Below are 18,107 nucleotides of genomic sequence, written 5' to 3'. Positions count from 1 at the left end.
TTTTCTTGGTTCTACTCATTTCACTCAGCATTAGTTGGAAAATAAATTTTTCCAGGCTTTTCTGAGATCATCCTGCTCATCATTTCTTATAGAATAATAATATTCCATAACATTTCATATATGATAACTTATTCAGCCATTCCCCAATTGATGAGCATCCATTCAGTTTCCAGTTCTTTGCTATTCCAAAAAGAACTGCTACAAACATTTTTGCACATGTAGTCCTTTGCCCTGTTTTATGATCTCTTTGAAGTAAAAGCCCAATAGAGGCACTGCCATGGATCAAAGGGTATTGACAGTTTGATAGTTTTTTGGGCATAGTTCCAAATTGCTCTCCAGAATTTTTGGATCAGTTCACAACTCCACCAACAGTGTATTAGTGTCCCAGTTTTCTCACAGCTCCTTCAACATTTGTCATTATTTTTTCCACTCATCTTAGCCAATCTGATAATTGTCTGTTCATATCCTTTTATCATTTATCAATTAAAGAATGGCTTGTATTCAGGTAAATTTGAATCCGTTCTCTATACATTTTAGAACTTAGCACCTTTGGATGTAAAATTTTTTCTCCAGTTTTCTGCTTCCCTTCTAATCTTGGCTGCATTGTTTTGTTTGTACAAATCTTTTAAATTTAATATAATCAAAATTATTCATTTTGCATTTCATATTGTTCTCTAATTCTTCTTTAGCCATAAATTCCTTCCTTCTCTACAGATCAGAAAGATAAACAATCCCTTATTTTTCTAATTTGCTTATATTATCTCTCACCTTTTATGTCTAAATCATAAACTCATTTTGAACTTATTTTGGCATATGGTGTTAGAGGTTAGTTTAAAATGCCTGGTTTCTGCCATACTATTTTCCAGTCTTCCCAGCAATGTTTGTCAGTGTTTGTTCTTATCCCTGAAGTTGGAGTTTTGGGGTTTAATCAATTGTGTCTTGTGAACCCAACCTATTGTACTGCTCCACTACTCTATTTCTTAGTCAGTACCAAATGCTTTTGATGACCACTGCTTTATAATATAATTTTAGGTCTGATATGGCTAGGTCCCTTCATTTACATTTTTTACATTAAATCCCTTGAAATTCTTGACCTTTTGTTCTTCCAGATGAATTTCATTATTATTTTTTCTAGTTCTATAAAGTAAGTCCTTGACAGTTTGGTATGGCACTGAATAAGTAGATTAATTTAAGAAGAATTGTCATTTTTATTATATTAGCTCATTATACCCATGAGTACTTGATATTCTTCCAGCTGTTTAGCTCTAACGTTGTGTGAAAAGTGTTTTGTAATTGTGTTCATATAGTTCCTGACTTTGTCTTGGCAGGTAGACTCCCAAATAATTTTATATTATCTACGTTTTTTTAATGGAATTTCTCTTTCTATCTTGCTACTGGACTTTGTTGGTAACATAGAAATGCTGATGATTTATGTGGACTTATTTTGTATCCTAGAACTTTGCTAAAGTTGTTAATTGTTTCTAGTAGTTTTTAATTGATTCCTAGGATTTTCTAAGTATATCATCTCCAGAGAGTGATAATTTTGTGTCCTCATTACCCACTCTAATTCCTTCAATTTCTTTCTGTTCCCTTATTGCTAAAGCTAACACTTCAAATGTATTATTGAATAGTAATAGTATTAATGGGCAACCTTTTTTTCACCCTGATCTTACTGGGTATGTTTCTAGTTTATCCTGTTTACATATAATACTTACTTTAAATGCTGCATTATTTTAAGTTTTTAATAGGAATGGGTGTCAAATGTTTTTTCTGCATTGATATAATTGATATATTTTGGTTATTGATGTAGCCAATTATGGTAATAGTTTCCCTGAAGTTGGATCAGCCTTAAATTCCTAGTGTAAATCCTACTTGGTCGTAATGTATTATCCAGATGATAAATTGCTATAATCTCTTTGCTAATATTTAATTTAAGAGTTTTGCATTGATATTCTTTTTTTTTCTTAATTTTTATTTAATAATTACTTTATATTGACAGAATCCATGCCAGGGTAATTTTTTTTACAACATTATTCCTTGCACTCGTTTCTGTTCCGATTTTTTTTCCCTCCCTCCCTCCACCCCCTCCTCTAGATGGCAAGCAGTCCTTTATATGTTGGATATGTTGCAGTATATCCTAGATACAATATATGTTTGCAGAACCGAACAATTCTCTTGCTGCATAGGGAGAATTGGATTCAGAAGGTATAAATAATCCGGGAAGAAAAACAAAAATGCAGATAGTTCACATTCATTTCCCAGTGTTCTTTCTTTGGGTGTAGCTGCTTTTGTCCGTCATTTATCAATTGAAACTCAGTTAGGTCTCTTTGTCAAAGAAATCCACTTCCATCAAAATATGTCCTCATACAATATCGTTGTCAAAGTGTATAATGATCTCCTGGTTCTGCTCATTTCACTTAGCATCAGTTCATGTAAGTCTCGCCAGTCCTCTCTGTATTCATCCTGCTGGTCATTTCTTACAGAACAATAATATTCCATAACATTCATATACCACAATTTACCCAGCCATTCTCCAATTGATGGGCATCCATTCATTTTCCAGTTTCTAGCCACTACAAATAGGGCTGCTACAAACATTTTGGCACATACAGGTCCCTTTCTCTTCTTTAGTATTTCTTTGGGATATAAGCCCAATAGAAACACTGCTGGATCAAAGGGTATGCACAATTTGATAATTTTTTGGGCATAATTCCAGATTGCTCTCCAGAATGGTTGGATTCGTTCACAACTCCACCAACAATGCATTAGTGTCCCAGTTTTCCCGCATCCCCTCCAACATTCATCATTATTTTTTCCTGTCATCTTAGCCAATCTGACAGGTGTGTAGTGGTATCTCAGAGTTGTCTTAATTTGCATTTCTCTGATCAATAATGATTTGGAACACTCTTTCCTATGAGTGGTAATAGTTTCAATTTCATCCTCTGAAAATTGTCTGTTCATATCCTTTGACCATTTATCAATTGGAGAATGGCTTGATTTCTTATAAATTTGAGTCAGTTCTCTATATATTTTGGAAATGAGGCCTTTATCAGAACCTTTAACTGTGAAGATGTTTTCCCAGTTTGTTGCTTCCCTTCTAATCTTGTTTGCATTAGTTTTGTTTGTACAAAGGCTTTTTAATTTGATGTAATCAAAATTTTCTATTTTGTGATCAGTAATGGTCTCTAGTTCATCTTTGGTCACAAATTTCTTTCTCCTCCTGCATTGATATTCTTTAGGGAAATTGGTGTATAATTTTCTTTCTCTGTTTTGACCCTTTCTGGTTTAAGTATTAGTACCATATTTGTAACATAAAGTAAATTTGGTAGGACTCTTTTTTCTCCTATTTTTCCAAATAGTTTGTATAGTTTTGGAATTAATTGTTCTTTAAATATTTGATAGAATTCACATGTAAATCCATCTGACTTTGGAGTTTTTTTTTCCCTAAAGAGTTCATTAATATCTTGTTCAGTTTCTTTTTCTAAAATAGGACTGTTTTTCTTCTTTCTTTTTCTAATCAAATTAACTAAAATTTTATCTACTTTGGGGGTTTTCATAAAATCAGTTCCAATTTTGTTTATTAGTTCAATAGTTTTTATACTTTCAATTTTATTGATCTCCCCTTTTATTTTCAGAATTTCAAATTTGTTATTTAATTGGGGGAACATTTGTTCTTTTGTTAGCTTTTTTAGTTGCATGCCCAATTCATTTATCCTCCCTTTCTCTATTTTATTCATGTAAGCATCAAGAGATATAAAATTTCCCCTAAGAGCTGGTTTGGCTGCATCCCATAAATTTTGGAATGTTGTCTCATTACTGTCATTCTCTTGGATGAAATTACTGATTATTTCTATGGTTTGTCATTTCACCCACTCATTCTTTAAGACTGGATTATTTAATTTCCAATCATCAGTTTTTCCGTGGCCCTTTATTACATGTAATTTTCATTACATTATGATCTGAAAAGGATTCATTTACAATTTCTGCCTTTCAGGATTTAATTGTGGCATTTTTATACCCTAATACATGATCATTTTTTGTGTAGGTGCCATGTAGCACAGAGAAAAAGTATTTATTTCTGTCCCCATTCAATTTTGTCCAAAAATCTATCATACCTAATTTTTCAAAAATTCTATTTAAATCCTTAACTTCTTTCTTGTTTATTTTGTTATTAGAATTATCTAGTTCTGATAGAGGGAAGTTAAAATTCCCCACTAGTATTGTTTTGCTGTCTATTTTCTTCTTGCAATTCTCTTAATTTTTTCTCTAAGAATTTGGATGGTATATCACCAGGTGCATATATTTTTAATATTGATATTACTTCATTGTCTTTGTTTCAAGATGAAGATTCCTTCCTTATCTCTCTGAATTAGATCTATTTTTGTTTTTACTTGATCTGAGCTCAGAATCACTATCCCTGCTGTTTTTTGTCTTTTTAAAATTTTTCTTCAGCTAAAGCATAATAGATAATGCTCCAACCTTTTGCTTTTATTCTGTATGTTTCTCTCTGTTTCAAATGTATTTTTTGTAAACAACATATATGGCAATCTGGCTTTTAATCCAGTCTGCTATCTGCTTCTGTTTTAGGGGAGAGTTCATTCCCATTCACATTCACAATTAAAATTAATAACTGTTATTTCCTGCCATCCAGTTTTCCCAAGATATATTTTTTTCTCTCCTTTCTTCTTTTCCCTCCTCACTTTTGACCATCACCTCCCTCAATCTGCCCTCCCTAGTTAAAACCTCTCCCCCATTTTTTCTCTTTTCCCTTCTATTTCTTCCTTCCTGTTTATTTGCCTCCCCCTTCCTTTCTCCTTACTCTTCCTACCTCTTTATAGAGTGAGACAAGTTTCTATATCAAACTAAATAAGTATGATATTCTTTATGATATTCCCTCTTTGAGCCAAATCTGATGAGATTAAAGTTCAAACAATACTATCTACCCCCTTCTTTCCCTCAAATTTAATAGGTGTTTTTGGCCTCTTCATGTTATGTAATTCACCCCATTTTATCTCCCCTTTCTCCTCCTTCTTCTATGACAATCCCTTTTCACCCCTACTTTCTTTTTTTATATAGTACATTATTATACCAATACTCTGTTTGCGTTGTGTATATGTGATATATACATATCATCTTCTCATGTAGAGATATTTTAACATTTTAACTTTTTAAAACAAAAGAGATTTTTTTTAAGTGAAATGAGCAGAACCAGGAGATCATTATGTACCTCAACAACGATACTGTTTGAGGATGTATTCTGATGGAAGTGGACCTCTTCGATAAAGAGAGCTAATTCAGTTTCAATTGATCAAGGATAGACAGAAGCAGCTACACCCAAAGAAAGAATACTAGGAAATGAATATAAACTGCTTGCATTTTTGTTTTTCTTCCCGGGTTACTTATACCTTCTGAATCCAATTCTCCCTGTGCAATAAGAGAACTGTTCGGTTCTGCACACATATATTGTATCTAGGATATATTGTAACCTATTTAACATGTAAAGGACTGCTTACCATCTGGGGGAGGAGGGTGGAGGGAGGGAAGGGAAAAATCAGAACAGAAGTGAGTGCAAGGGATGATGCTGTAAAAAATTACCCTTGCATGGGTTCTGTCAATAAAAAGTTATTAAAAAAAAAAAAGATAAACTGATTATATTTCAAAAAGAAAATGAAGAAATAAAAAAAAAAGAAAAGAAATTTTTTCTTTCCCTTTTTACCTTCTTATGCTACTCTTAAGTTTTGTATGTGAAGATCAAATTTTCCATTCAGCTTTGATCTCTTCAAAAATAATTGAAAATCCCCTATTTCATTGAATGTCCAACTTCTTTCTTTGAAAGAAAATGCTTAGTTTTGCTGGGTAGTTGATTTTTGGCTGCAGTCCAAGCTCCTTTGTCCTCTGCAATATCATATTCTAGACTTTTTGATCCTCTAAAGTAGAAGCTGCTACTACTAGCTCATGAGTAATCTTGATTGTGGTTCCTTGATACTTGAATTGTTTCTTTCTGGCTGCTTGCAGTATTTTCTCCTTGATCTGATAATTCTGGAATTTATTTTTTCCTTGGAGTTTTCATTTTGGGGGGTCTCTTTCAGAGGGTGATTGATGGATTCTTTCAAAGGCTATTTTATCTTCTGGTTCTATAGAGGACATCAGATCAGTTTTCATGATTTCTTGAAAGGATAGTTGTTGTTTTTTTTAAATTGTAGCTTTCAGGTAGCCCAATAATTCTTAAATTGTTTCCTGGATCTGTTTTCCAGGTCAGAAGTTTTTCCAATGAGTTATTTTATATTTTCTTTTCTTTTTTGGGGGGGTGGGGTGGGGTGGGGTTTGACTGATATCATTGAGTCATTCACTTCCATTTGTCCAGTTCTAATTTTTAGTGAATTATTTTCTTTAGTTAGCCTTTTTTTTTTTTAACCTCCTTTTACCAATTATATTTTTAAAGGAGGTTTTTTTTTTTGTTGTTGTTGTTGTTCAATGGATTTTTTTTTCTAATTTTACCAATTCTGTTTTTTAAGGAATTATTTTCTTTTTCCATTTCACCAAATCTATTTTTAAGAAATAGTTTTCTTCAGTAAATATTTTTCCCCATTTCACCAAATGTAATTTTTGGAATACTGTTTTCTTCAGTCAATTTCTGTATTTCCTTTTTCAAACTCTCCTGTAAAGCTCTCACTTCCTTTACCCATTTTACTTCTAACTCTCTTTTAAGATCATTTTTTGAATTCTTCCAAGAAAACCTTTTGAGTTGGTGACCAGTTCATATCACCTTTTGAGGCTTCATGTGAAGTTGTTTTGTTTTCAGCATCCTCAGGGTTTGAGTTATGTTTTTCCTTGTCTCTGTAATAATAATCTATGGTCAGAGCTCTTTTTGCTTTTTTTATTCATTTTTAAAGGTTAAGGAATTCTCCTAGGACACAAGAGAGATTGTCCCGAGCTTTTTCTACAGATAACAGAGTTTTCACGATGTGCTGGTGGTGCTGCTGGCTTACCCCCTGTGCTCAGTTTACCTAGCCAAGTCCTGCCTGTTAGGTAAAGGTTCAAAGGCTCACTGTTTGTCTTTTATAGTTGCATTGGAAGTCTCATACCTAGTCTGCTGATCCACTGGCCTTCTCAACCAGCATAGAGTAGCCAGCATTGCTATACTTTGGCTAAAAGCCTGTCACTGTATTTCACAGAGCCTCTCCTCCTGGGGTCTCCTGCACCCCACCTGTACTGGACCATATCTCCCCTCCCCCCTGACCAACTGAAACAGATCTTTCTTGAAGTTCTTGCATGATATCTTCCACTGGAAATTTGTTACACTTCAAATATTTGTGGGTTTTATCACTCCAAAATGCATTCATAGGTTTGATCTAGTGTTGATTCTGAGGGAAGCCAGGAAAAGCTCAAGCAAAATCCTGTCTACTCTTTGCCATCTTAGCTCCACCCTTCACTCATAATTTCTTCTAGAATAATAGTATTCCATTATATACCACAATTTATGCAGCCGTTCTCTCTCAATTAGTTGTTAGGACATGAACAACCTCTCAATTTCTGTTTCTTTACCCTTTTTCTTTTTTTAAAAATATCTCTTTTGGGATTCATGCTGGTAGTGGTATTTTTAGGTCAAAGGATTTGCATTATTTTATAACTCTTTGAACCTAATTCATATCTTTTGATCAATTGAGGAATGGCTTTTAGTATAGCTTTTTTTAAATTCCCTATTTGTTATAATAAATTTGAAAAACATCAATCAATAGCATTTTCTAATATAAAGGGAAAAAAAAAGGACTTCCTGTGAAATACTATGAAATCTCTATTTTACAGCTTCTTTTCTTTCCCTTGATATTTGAAATGTAACATAGGACTTCCAACACTGCCCTACTACCTTGTATAGCAGGCTTCTTTATTCTACTACGCTTCTTTATACTCTATTCATTTTTCTTAAATTGTTCATTGATTTTCCCTTTTCTTTATTTTTTATTGGTATCACTATTTTTTTTTAAGGTTAGAGAAGACAGTTTTAAAGCTGTAATGGCAAAGGATCTAATGGACGAAAGATGAGAATAATGGAAGGATAATTAAGCTTGTAATCTGATAGAGAAGATGAGAAGGAATAAATTTAAGAGCACTAGAAGGAACACTTTATTGTAAGAGACTAGGAGAATAGGAAAAAGTGGGGAATGATGTACAGGAGTTTTGAGATTAAAAAAAGATAAAATAGCCTGTGTCTAATGTCTCACTTTTTGTAGTAAAATGTAAGTGGAGGGATATATGGAAAGGGAAGGTGTGAAAAATTTAAGGAGAGAGAAACATTTGGAAAAGCTCTTATCATAAATGAAATGAAATAGGAAATAATTAAAAGATTGAGGTCCCAGATGAAGTTTAATAATATAAACTTATCCAATGTGACTTCCAGCTCAAGGTAAAGGTTTGACAAAAGATGCCAAAGATATAAATTTAAGAAATTATGGAGATGCCTCTTCTAATAGCTAATCCTTATGGTATTTTGACCATTATTATTAATATTAATTATATTATTATATTAATTATTATTAAATAAATATTAGTTAAATACATTAATTAAATATTAATATATAAACATATTATTAAGGGGTTATTGCCAGAAGAAATGTCTTTTTTTATTATTAAGAAAATGTAGGATTTGTAGTTAATTGTGAGATCAAATTCAGATCCTATGTGTGAGTAAGGTGTATGTTATGAGATTGAAGATGTTGATAAATTGGGAAGCTGGAGATTTTGAGGGAGCTCCAGCATGAATTTTAAAGTCTCTAATGCAAGGAAGGGCAAGATTTGGAGACAGTGACTTTTTCCTTGAGAAAGGAAGGAGAGTGATCTGGAAACCAGTGTGTAGTAACCACCATATTTGAAAAGTATGATATTCTTATTTGGGTTTTTTGGAGGTCTCTGCGGCAGCCTTCTTTTCAGTTCAAGTAATCACCACAAGAGTAGCTAGGAGTTAAAATCCAAATCCTTTGTTATCTCTTTCAAAGTCTTGTGTCTTTTCCTGGGACCCAGTTAGCTTTCTTAAAGGCTTTCTGGAGTTTTGGTTTCAGTGGAGAAAATGCAGGAGGCCAGGCCAGCCACCACAAGGCTGATGAAGATGGAAATGAATCTCTCTTTCCTTGGCTCTGAGAGCTTAAGCTCCTGTCACCAAGTTCTCTTGTCTTCTCTGCCTCTAACTCTGTTTGAGACTCCCAGCTTATATGCTCTACACTGAGTATAAACCAATCATTTTATCACTAGGAAATTTGTTGTAAATCAATCATACTGAACTTAGAGAACTATTAAATACCATGATAAACTAGATAACCATCAATTCTACTGAATTAGCACCTTGTTTCAGGTTCAGAGTTCTGGCCCATAACAGAAAAGGATATGAAATTTCACAGAAGGGAGAAGTCTTTACTGATATGAGCAAAGGGAGAGAGAGACTGGAAATGGTAATGAGAGAGCAAAAAACATCGCAATTTCTCATACAATACCATTATGTAGAGGGTGTGCATCCATTGTTAGATAGTAGGTAAGAGGAAGAGGAATGAAGGGAATTTAGTTCACTGTGGAATGGAACTTAAATGGATTAGATTTGGAGTGAATGGGAATGAAAGAATGAAAGTAGGGATGAGAATAGTTTGTTGATAATAGAGGGATAGATAATATAGGATACAAGTAATAGATGGTGGGAAATTACTCACCATAGAGATAATAGTGGGTGGCAAATCATTTCTAATATTATGGCTTAGAATATTGTTGGCAAGCAAGAGTCAGGATTCACTTGTTAATTTAGGCAGCATAGACAGTGTTGTAACCAGGTCATCACCAAGCAGTATGTGCTGGTCAGGAGCTAGTATATTTTGGGCTTCCACTACTCATGGATCATGATCAGTGATGTAGCCATAATTGATATCACTATACTGTCATATTTTTATAGTGATTGGTCAAATGTTGATTGTATTTTTTCCCAGAAACTCCAGAAAGCAAGAACAGCATTATCAAAACGCAGAAACACATATAAGAAAGTAATGGAGAAGCTAAATTCTGAGTATGAGACATTAAAGACTCAATTACAAGAGAATGAGACTCATTCTCAGGTAAGAAAAAAAAATCTTTTAGGATTTAATTTTTAATTGAAAGGGAAGAGTTGGAATCTAATGTATAACCTGGTTTATTTCTAGATGATTTATCCTGCTTCTTCCTCAATTCAGAATCTAGGGCCGAAAACAATACTTTTCCTATAACCTTAAAAGAAAAGCTTTCTATTTTGTATTTAATATATTTAATATGTATTATTGTATATATTTGTTATCTGTGTATATGTCTTTTCTCTTTGCCAGAATGTAAGCTTTGTGAGAATAGGAATGCTGTCTTACATAAATTTTGTGTTATCCCAAGACTTAGTTCCTCTATTCTCCACATCCAGACTTCTACAATTTTTATTCACAATTTCCTTTCACCATTTAACAATAGGTTTTGGGAAAAAAAGATTATCTTTAAATTCAACCAATTTTGTCTCCTTAAGACTTTCTGTTTATTGCTTTTAAATTTTATTCTGGCTGCTCTTGTATAATTTTAAAAGACAGTCTTTATCTCCCTTGCCAGTCCCATTTTCCTTAAAACTCTTCAACAAGAATTTTCCTTCCAACCAAATTAGTTTCTTACTGTCACTTTCATAAGTGACTGAATTTTTGCTGTTTAGACTCTTTATTCTTTTTCTTTTGCTGAAGTTATTTTTTTAATCGTCTTCATTTTAAGATCCAAATTCTCACTTTCCCTTTTCCCATTCCCCCACATATTGAGAAGAAAAGAAAAGTAAAACCCATTGCAGATATGTATACATGGGAAACAAATTTCCACAGTAGACATATTTGTTTTTGTTTGTTTGTTTATTTGTTTTTTAAAGAGAAAGAAGGGGCACGTAGATAGCACAGTGGATTGAACACTGGCCCCAGAGTCAGGAAGACCTGAGTTCAAATCTAGCCTCAGACATTTCACATTTAACTAGCTGTGGGACCCTAGGTAAGTCATGTAATTCCATTTACCTTGCAAAAAGGAGTGGGGAGTGCAGAAAGAAAGAAACAGAAGAAAATGTCTATCAGTATGTACTCTTAGAATAACATTTTTCTATCTGTAAATAAAAAGCATATTTTATTATGAATCCTTTGGATTTGGGGTGGGTTATTGATCGGAATTTCGAAGTCTGTCACACTTGATTTTTACAATATTGTTGTTACTGTGTAAATTGTTCTTCTGGTTCAGCTGCTCACTTCATTTTGCATAAGTTAATATGTCTCCCCAGGTTTCTCTGAAACCACTCCTTTCATCATTATTATTTTTTTAAATTAAAGTCTTATATTTACAAAATATATGTATGGCTAATTTTTCAACATTGATCCTTACAAAACTTTCTGTTCCAAATTTTTCCCTCCTTCCTCCCAACCCCTCCCCTAGATGGCAAGTAGTCCAATACATGTTAAATATGTTAAAGCATAGGTTAAATCCAATATATGTATACATAATTATACAGTTATCTTGCTACACAAGAAAAATCAGATCAAGAAGGAAAAATAAACCTGAGAAAGAACAAAATTCAAGCAAACATTAACAGAAATAGTGAAAATGCTATGTTGTAGTCCACATTCGGTTCCCACAGTATCCTCTCTGCATGTAGATGGCTCTCTTCATCACTGAACAATTGGAACTGGTTTGAATCATCTCATGTTGAAGAGAGCCATGTCCATCAGAATTGATCATTATATAGTCTTATTGTTGCCGTGTATAATGATCTCCTGGTTCTGCTCATTTCACTTAGCATCAGTTCATGTAAGTCTCTCCCAGCCACTCTGAAATCATCCTGTTGGTCATTTCTTTTTTTTTTTTTTCCTTAATTTTTATTTAATAATTACTTTATATTGGCAGAATCCATGCCAGGGTAATTTTTTTTTTTTTATAACATTATCCTTTGCACTCATTTCTGTTCCAATTTTTTTTCCCCTCCCTCCCTCCACCCCCTCCCCTAGATGGCAAGCAGTCCTTTATATGTTGGATATGTTGCAGTATATCCTAGATACAATATATGTTTGCAGAACCGAACAGTTCTCTTGTTGCATAGGGAGAATTGGATTCAGAAGGTATAAATAACCCGGGAAGAAAAACAAAAATGCAGATAGTTCACATTCGTTTCCCAGTGTTCTTTCTTTGGGTGTAGATGGAAGTGGATTTCTTTGACAAAGAGACCTAACTGAGTTTCAATTGATAAATGACGGACAAAAGCAGCTACACCCAAAGAAAGAACACTGGGAAACGAATGTGAACTATCTGTTGGTCATTTCTTAACAGAATAATAATATTCCATAGCATTCATATACCATAATTTATTCACTCATTCTCCAATTGATGGACATCCATTCACTTACCAGTTTATTGCCACTACAAAAAGGGCTAGCACAAACATTTTTGCACATGTGGGTCCCTTTCCCTCCTTTAAGTTCTCTTTGGGAGATAAGCCCAGTAGAAACACTGCTGCGTCAAAGGGTATGCACAATTTGATAGCTTTTTCAACATAGTTCCAAATTGCTTTCCAGAATGGTTGGATCTGTTCACAGTTCTACCAGCAATGTATCAGCGTCCCAGTTTTCCCACAACCCCTCTAACATTTGTCATTATCTTTTCCTGTCATCTTAGCCAATCTGAGAGATGTGTACTGGTATCTCAGAGTTGCCTTAATTTGCATTTCCCTAATCAATAGTGATTTGGAGCACCTTTTCATGTGACTATAAATAGTTTAAATTTCTTCATCTGAAAATTGTTCATATTCTTTGGCCATTTATCAATTGAAGAAGATTTCTTAGAAATTTGAGTTAATTATATATTTTGGAAATGAGGTCTTTACCAGAACCTTTGAGTGTAAAAATGTTTTCCCATTTTTTTGTTTTGTTTGTACAAAAACTATTTAACTTAATATAATCAAAATTATCTATTTTGTGATCAATAATGATCTCTAGTATTTCTCTAGTCACAAATTCCTTCCTTCTCACAGATCTGAGAAATTATCCTATGTTTTCTAATATATTTATAATATCATTCTTTATGCCTAGATCATATATATATATATAATTTATTTTGCTGAGGCAAGGATTAAGTAATTTGCCCAGGGTCACACAGCTAGGAAGAGTTAAGTGTCTGAGGTAGATTCGAATTCAGGTATTTCTGACTTTAGGGCTGGTGCTCTATCCACTGCATCACCTAGCTTCTCTGATCTGGTATTTTTTAAAAGGCCAACTCATTTTTCTTTTCATATACATGGCCATTATTTTAAAAATATTTTCCTTTTGAAAATTAAGTACTCATATACACACTATTATTAATACTAGTATATTTTATCATAACAAATAATGGAAAATCAATTGTGATACATAAATATAATGGGATATTACTATATTGTAGGAAATGAGGAATGTGAAGAATTGAGAGAAGTATGAAGCTTGTATTAAGAAATGCAGAGTTTAAGAATCAAGAAAACTATGATATGATTGTAATAGTGCAAATAGAACAAAACAACTGAAGATTGTATAATTTTAATGACCAAGGTTAGCTCCAAAGAATAAAATAAATTCATTTCTCTCTTCTTTACAGAAGTGGGGAAATTATATGTACTGTCAATGCAAATGATATATTAGTTGATTTGATGAGCAAAATAACAAATGAATCAAATAATTCATTTGATTTATTCCCTCTTTTTATATCCTTTGTTATGGGTTGACTTGTTGGGGTCCTTAGCTAGTGCAGACCTGCTGACACCAGCTGGTGTCTGAGCACTTACCCACAATTATCGTCACCTCTACAACCTTCAGAAGACGGACATCTCCTGATACGACAGAGCAGTTCTGACACCCTTTATGCAATTAGAGAAGCTTTATTGCTTGATTACATCATCTTGTCTCTCCTCCTGCTTCCCTGCTTCCCTGCTTCCTCTCTCTCCCTCTGTTATTCTGTTCTTATACCCCTCTCATCTCCCTTGCCAGCATGCCCCAACAATAAGTATATGTTTAGAATGTATATCCAGGAGCCCAACTCCTGAGACAGTGGGGGCTATCTCGATCTGGTGCATGCTCAATGCCTGTCCTGACGTGTCTATAGGGTGTGTACCCCGGACCTTTACCCAATGAAGCAGAACTCACACTCAAGGCCTCAACATCCATTCCCAAGAGTGAGCTGACTGAGATCCAACCAGCCAAAGACCACAAGGGTCAAGTTAGACAAGACTTGTCTTTGGACAGACTTATTGCCTATACAAATGGGACATTGTGTGCAAGGTACATTATGAAGGGTCTCAAGATTAATGCAGACTCTTGTTTATGCTGTTCCCTAGCATTCTTGTTGCTAGGTTCCCTAGCATTGGCTCATCATTAAATGGAAGGGAGAGAGAGATGTCTTTGGAAATGAAGGTATTTTCAGGGTGTAGTGATGCATATCTATAAACCTTACTACCAGAGAGGCTGCTGTTCAGAACTGGGAATATAGGAAAGAGAGAGGGGGTTGAAAGGAGTTGTGTAAGAAAGAACACTCAGAGTGAGACTGGGAGATCCAGGTCTTTTTTTTTTTTTTTAAGAAATGAAGTTGATATAAAACAAAAGGTATAAATTAAACATTTTTAAATACTAAGCATTTTTATACAATGCTTTTGCTTAGAAAAACTACGTATTTATTTAATATGTCTCATAAAGGAAAAGCCTGATTCATTGAATAGATTTTTTGAAAAAACAATTTTAATACTATACCGGTCAAATTGTTTTCTGAGGAAGCAGCCATCAATATAATATTCACATTAGCTTCCTGTTGATGCTGAAATTATTGAAACAAAGCCAACATTTCACCAGCCCTCTTATAATCTTCTCTTGGCAGCTCTCTTCTTATCGCAACTTCTGTCTTTAATCAGGCAACTCAGCTCTGGAAATAAGGAAATTTCTTCTATAGAGCTGAACCTTTGACAGTGTTAGGATGTACTATCTTCTGTGGTATTAAGACTTCACAAATTCTAAAGAAGAGATATACAGGATCAGACAATACACTAAATTAAAGAGCTAGCAATGTATTCTTTTTAAAATCTCTTCTAGCTGAGTGACCTCAAGTTTCTCACTTTACCTGCTGAAGACTTTTTTCATATAAAAGAACATAGATAAAATTATTTCTAAAATCCCTTTTGGTTCTAAATCATAATCTTTACTCTAACTTTCCTGATTTTATAAGCAAGGAAATAGAGATCCAGATATATAAAGTACTTTGTCCAAAGTCACGTTACTTTGTATGTGAAGTGGGACTAGAACCCAGATCCCTTAGGATTTGGGGTTTTTTTTCTTGAGGCAATTGGGCTTAAGTGACTTGCCCTAGATCACACAGCTAGGAATTGTTAAGTGTCTTGAGGCCAGATTTGAACTCAGGTCCCCCTGATTTCAGGGCTAGTGTTCTATCTACTGTGCCAACCTAGCTGCCCTTCCCTTAGCTTTTTTAAACAGTATTCCTTGCACTAAAAATTCTCAGCCTGTTGTTCCATATATATGTTTGAATTGCTTCTTATTTTAGAAGTGAGAGATATCAGATTGTAAGGATCTGACAGTTTACATCTACTTTGTTAGAAAAGCTCTTTGTTTTAAAAACAAACAATTGGAATAAAAGTTGTTTTAGAAATCAAATGCATATTTGTACATTTATATTCCATTGTTTATTTACACTGGCGTTATCAGCAGAATTTCATACTAAGACTTGATAAGTTTTAAAATTGAGGATTTTTTTCCCCTTATCCTCATAATGGGTGTATAGCTGTTGAGTTTGAGAACTTACTAACAGTTTTCTTTTTGTTTTCAGCTTACAAATTTGGAGAGGAAATGGCAGCACCATGAGCAAAATAACTTTGTGATGAAAGAATGTATCCTTTAAAAAGCTACAATAAACTTGCCTGGGTGATTTCCTCAGAGTTTGTGTCACAGACCTCCCATGAAACCATACCAAATACTGCAATATACTGCTACTTCAGAATTGGAACTTTGTGTGGTGAAATGCTCTGGACACAGCTACCATCACTATCCCCATTATTTCTGGCAAGGAGCAAGGAAAACATAGAAGGGAAAAGGCCAAGGAAGATAGCTTTAGGAAAGGCTAAAAAAAAATCCCCAACCAACTCTGAACCTTAAAATCTTCTCAACTCAGAAGTGGAATTAGGCAAGACAGGTCCAAACAGGACTCAACCTCCAGGTGGCATAGGGAAAAAACTGAAGAACAGTTAAATATGAACATATTTTCAGTGCCAAAAAACTCTACTTTCTATGGTATGTCAATGTTTTGTAAAGCCATTCATGGTAAAGGAATGCAGTTGTTGCACTTTATTGGGTTTCTGTTCTGGTTAAGTAAACTCAACATATATTTCTTTGTTCTTTTTATTAAATAAGCTAACCTAGGGGCAGCTAGAAGGCACATTGAATACAGCACCAGCCCTGAAGTCAGGAAGACCTGAGTTCAAATCTGGTCTCAGACACTTAACATTTGTTAGCTGTGTGACCCTGAGCAAGTCACTTAACCCCAGTTGCCTCAGCAAAATTAATTAATTAATTAGCTAACTTATTAAAATAGCATAATTTTTTTATGTCATTTCTGATTTTTTTGTAGCATTCATAGTTCTGATTTGATTAGGTAATGTGTGGTTCAGAATGGTGAGGGGTCACCATTTAATAAAAAAAGCTGGAGATATCTCCAAAAAGTTTATTGTATGTTCTTGCAAGAAGCCAGCATCCCTCCAGTGAAGCAAACAATTGAAGGGATGAGGCACCTTTTGGGACAGGTTTTACACTTTAAATATTCCCTAATACAAATATCCCTCTTACCACTGACCATCATCCTCATTGGCTGAGGGGCTTGCATTCTAAACGCAAAATTGAACTTGGCCAATAAGTACATAGTTGCCCATATTTGATTGAAGTAGGGAGAAAATGTTGTCATGGGAGGATAGCAGGAAAGGAACTTACGTATGCCCTTGAGTCAATGCTCAAGGACTTTCAGGCCTAGTCCAACTCTGAAGTAGATGAAGCCTTACTTGATTTTCACAACTATTTTGAGAGATCTCACCCCATTTCGTCCAGTCTCTCCTCTTATTTATACACTGAGATCTCTCCAAATTTTTGTAACATAATTTCACATTCCTTATCTAATTCCTCATCCCCTTCTTGCTCCTGTTGGTTTTCTTGGGGCACTGACTCCCACCCTTTTAACACATTCTAATCTAATCACTCTGGATAATGAATTTTGGAATATTCTAGTTATCAATCAGATCTAGTGCCTTAGCTGTCTGATTGGTGATAATCTCTACAACTGCTTGAAGTCTAATTATCTTATTTAACATATATATTGGGGTTCTATATCCCCAACTTCCATCTTGAGCCCAGGTGAGTGGCCTATATTCTTTAACTAATTCTGGGGACTAGGTGTCACCCCAATCATTTGCATCTCCAGTCTGGATAATGGAAGTATGTAAACTCCGTTTCCCTCTCCCCAAGTCATCAAACAACTGAATCCCTAAATATTTGTCTGCTTGTTCAGGAAGAAAAAAAAATTTTGGCCTTATTAATCCAATATAACAGATCCCTGAACAATTAAAAGGTAAATAAGTGCACTGTGAGGTTAAGGTGACATTCCTAGGGGAAAATATATTAGCTCCCAAACAAGTGAAGAGGCCCAAAGTAATTTTTAAAAAGAAGAGTGATATATAGACAATTACAATGCACTGGGTTGAGAGATTGTGTTCCCATTCAGTGGAGGCCCCTCCTCAAATGTAATTTGAGGTCTCCCTTATCTTCAGCTGTTCAATCTGATAAAGGCAATGCCATGTCCTTTTGTTCTGGTATGGTGTGCCCAGCCTCGTTCCTGGGTCCAGATTGAAATGTCTAAGGTCAGTATCATCTTGTAGGGTTCGTCCCAGCATAGATCGGATCGGATCAAAACCCAACCTCCAACCTGAATTCTATGAATAGGGAAACCTAGAAGAGGAGTCTGAGCTATTAACCCTTTTTGTTGTAGTTCTTATAAATGTTGTACCAATGATTTAACATATCTCTTAAGAA

At 34.4% G+C, this 18,107-nt stretch overlaps 1 protein-coding gene across 5 annotated transcripts in view; it reads left to right on the top strand.

The window, feature by feature from the left end:
* The window catches only part of IFT74 (intraflagellar transport 74), a 186,074-nt gene that overhangs the window by 164,154 nt on the left and 3,813 nt on the right, over positions 1–18,107 (top strand). For 3 of the 5 annotated variants that reach the window (XM_051961486.1, XM_051961467.1, XM_051961476.1), the window contains 2 exons: positions 9,966–10,091; positions 14,137–15,190. In XM_051961486.1, the coding sequence (XP_051817446.1) occupies positions 9,966–10,091; positions 14,137–14,409 (399 nt within the window). In that variant the 3' untranslated portion in view covers positions 14,410–15,190. Of the gene's footprint in view, positions 1–9,965; positions 10,092–14,136; positions 15,192–15,861; positions 15,923–18,107 lie in introns of those variants that run through there. The other 2 variants (XM_051961493.1, XM_051961502.1) reach the window with 2 other exon arrangements.

Source organism: Antechinus flavipes, chromosome 1 (assembly GCF_016432865.1).
Source record: "Antechinus flavipes isolate AdamAnt ecotype Samford, QLD, Australia chromosome 1, AdamAnt_v2, whole genome shotgun sequence".
NCBI classification, from domain to species: domain Eukaryota; kingdom Metazoa; phylum Chordata; class Mammalia; order Dasyuromorphia; family Dasyuridae; genus Antechinus; species Antechinus flavipes.
The sequence above is the reverse complement of the archived record's forward strand: the minus strand, read 5'-3'. Positions and strand labels throughout refer to the sequence as shown.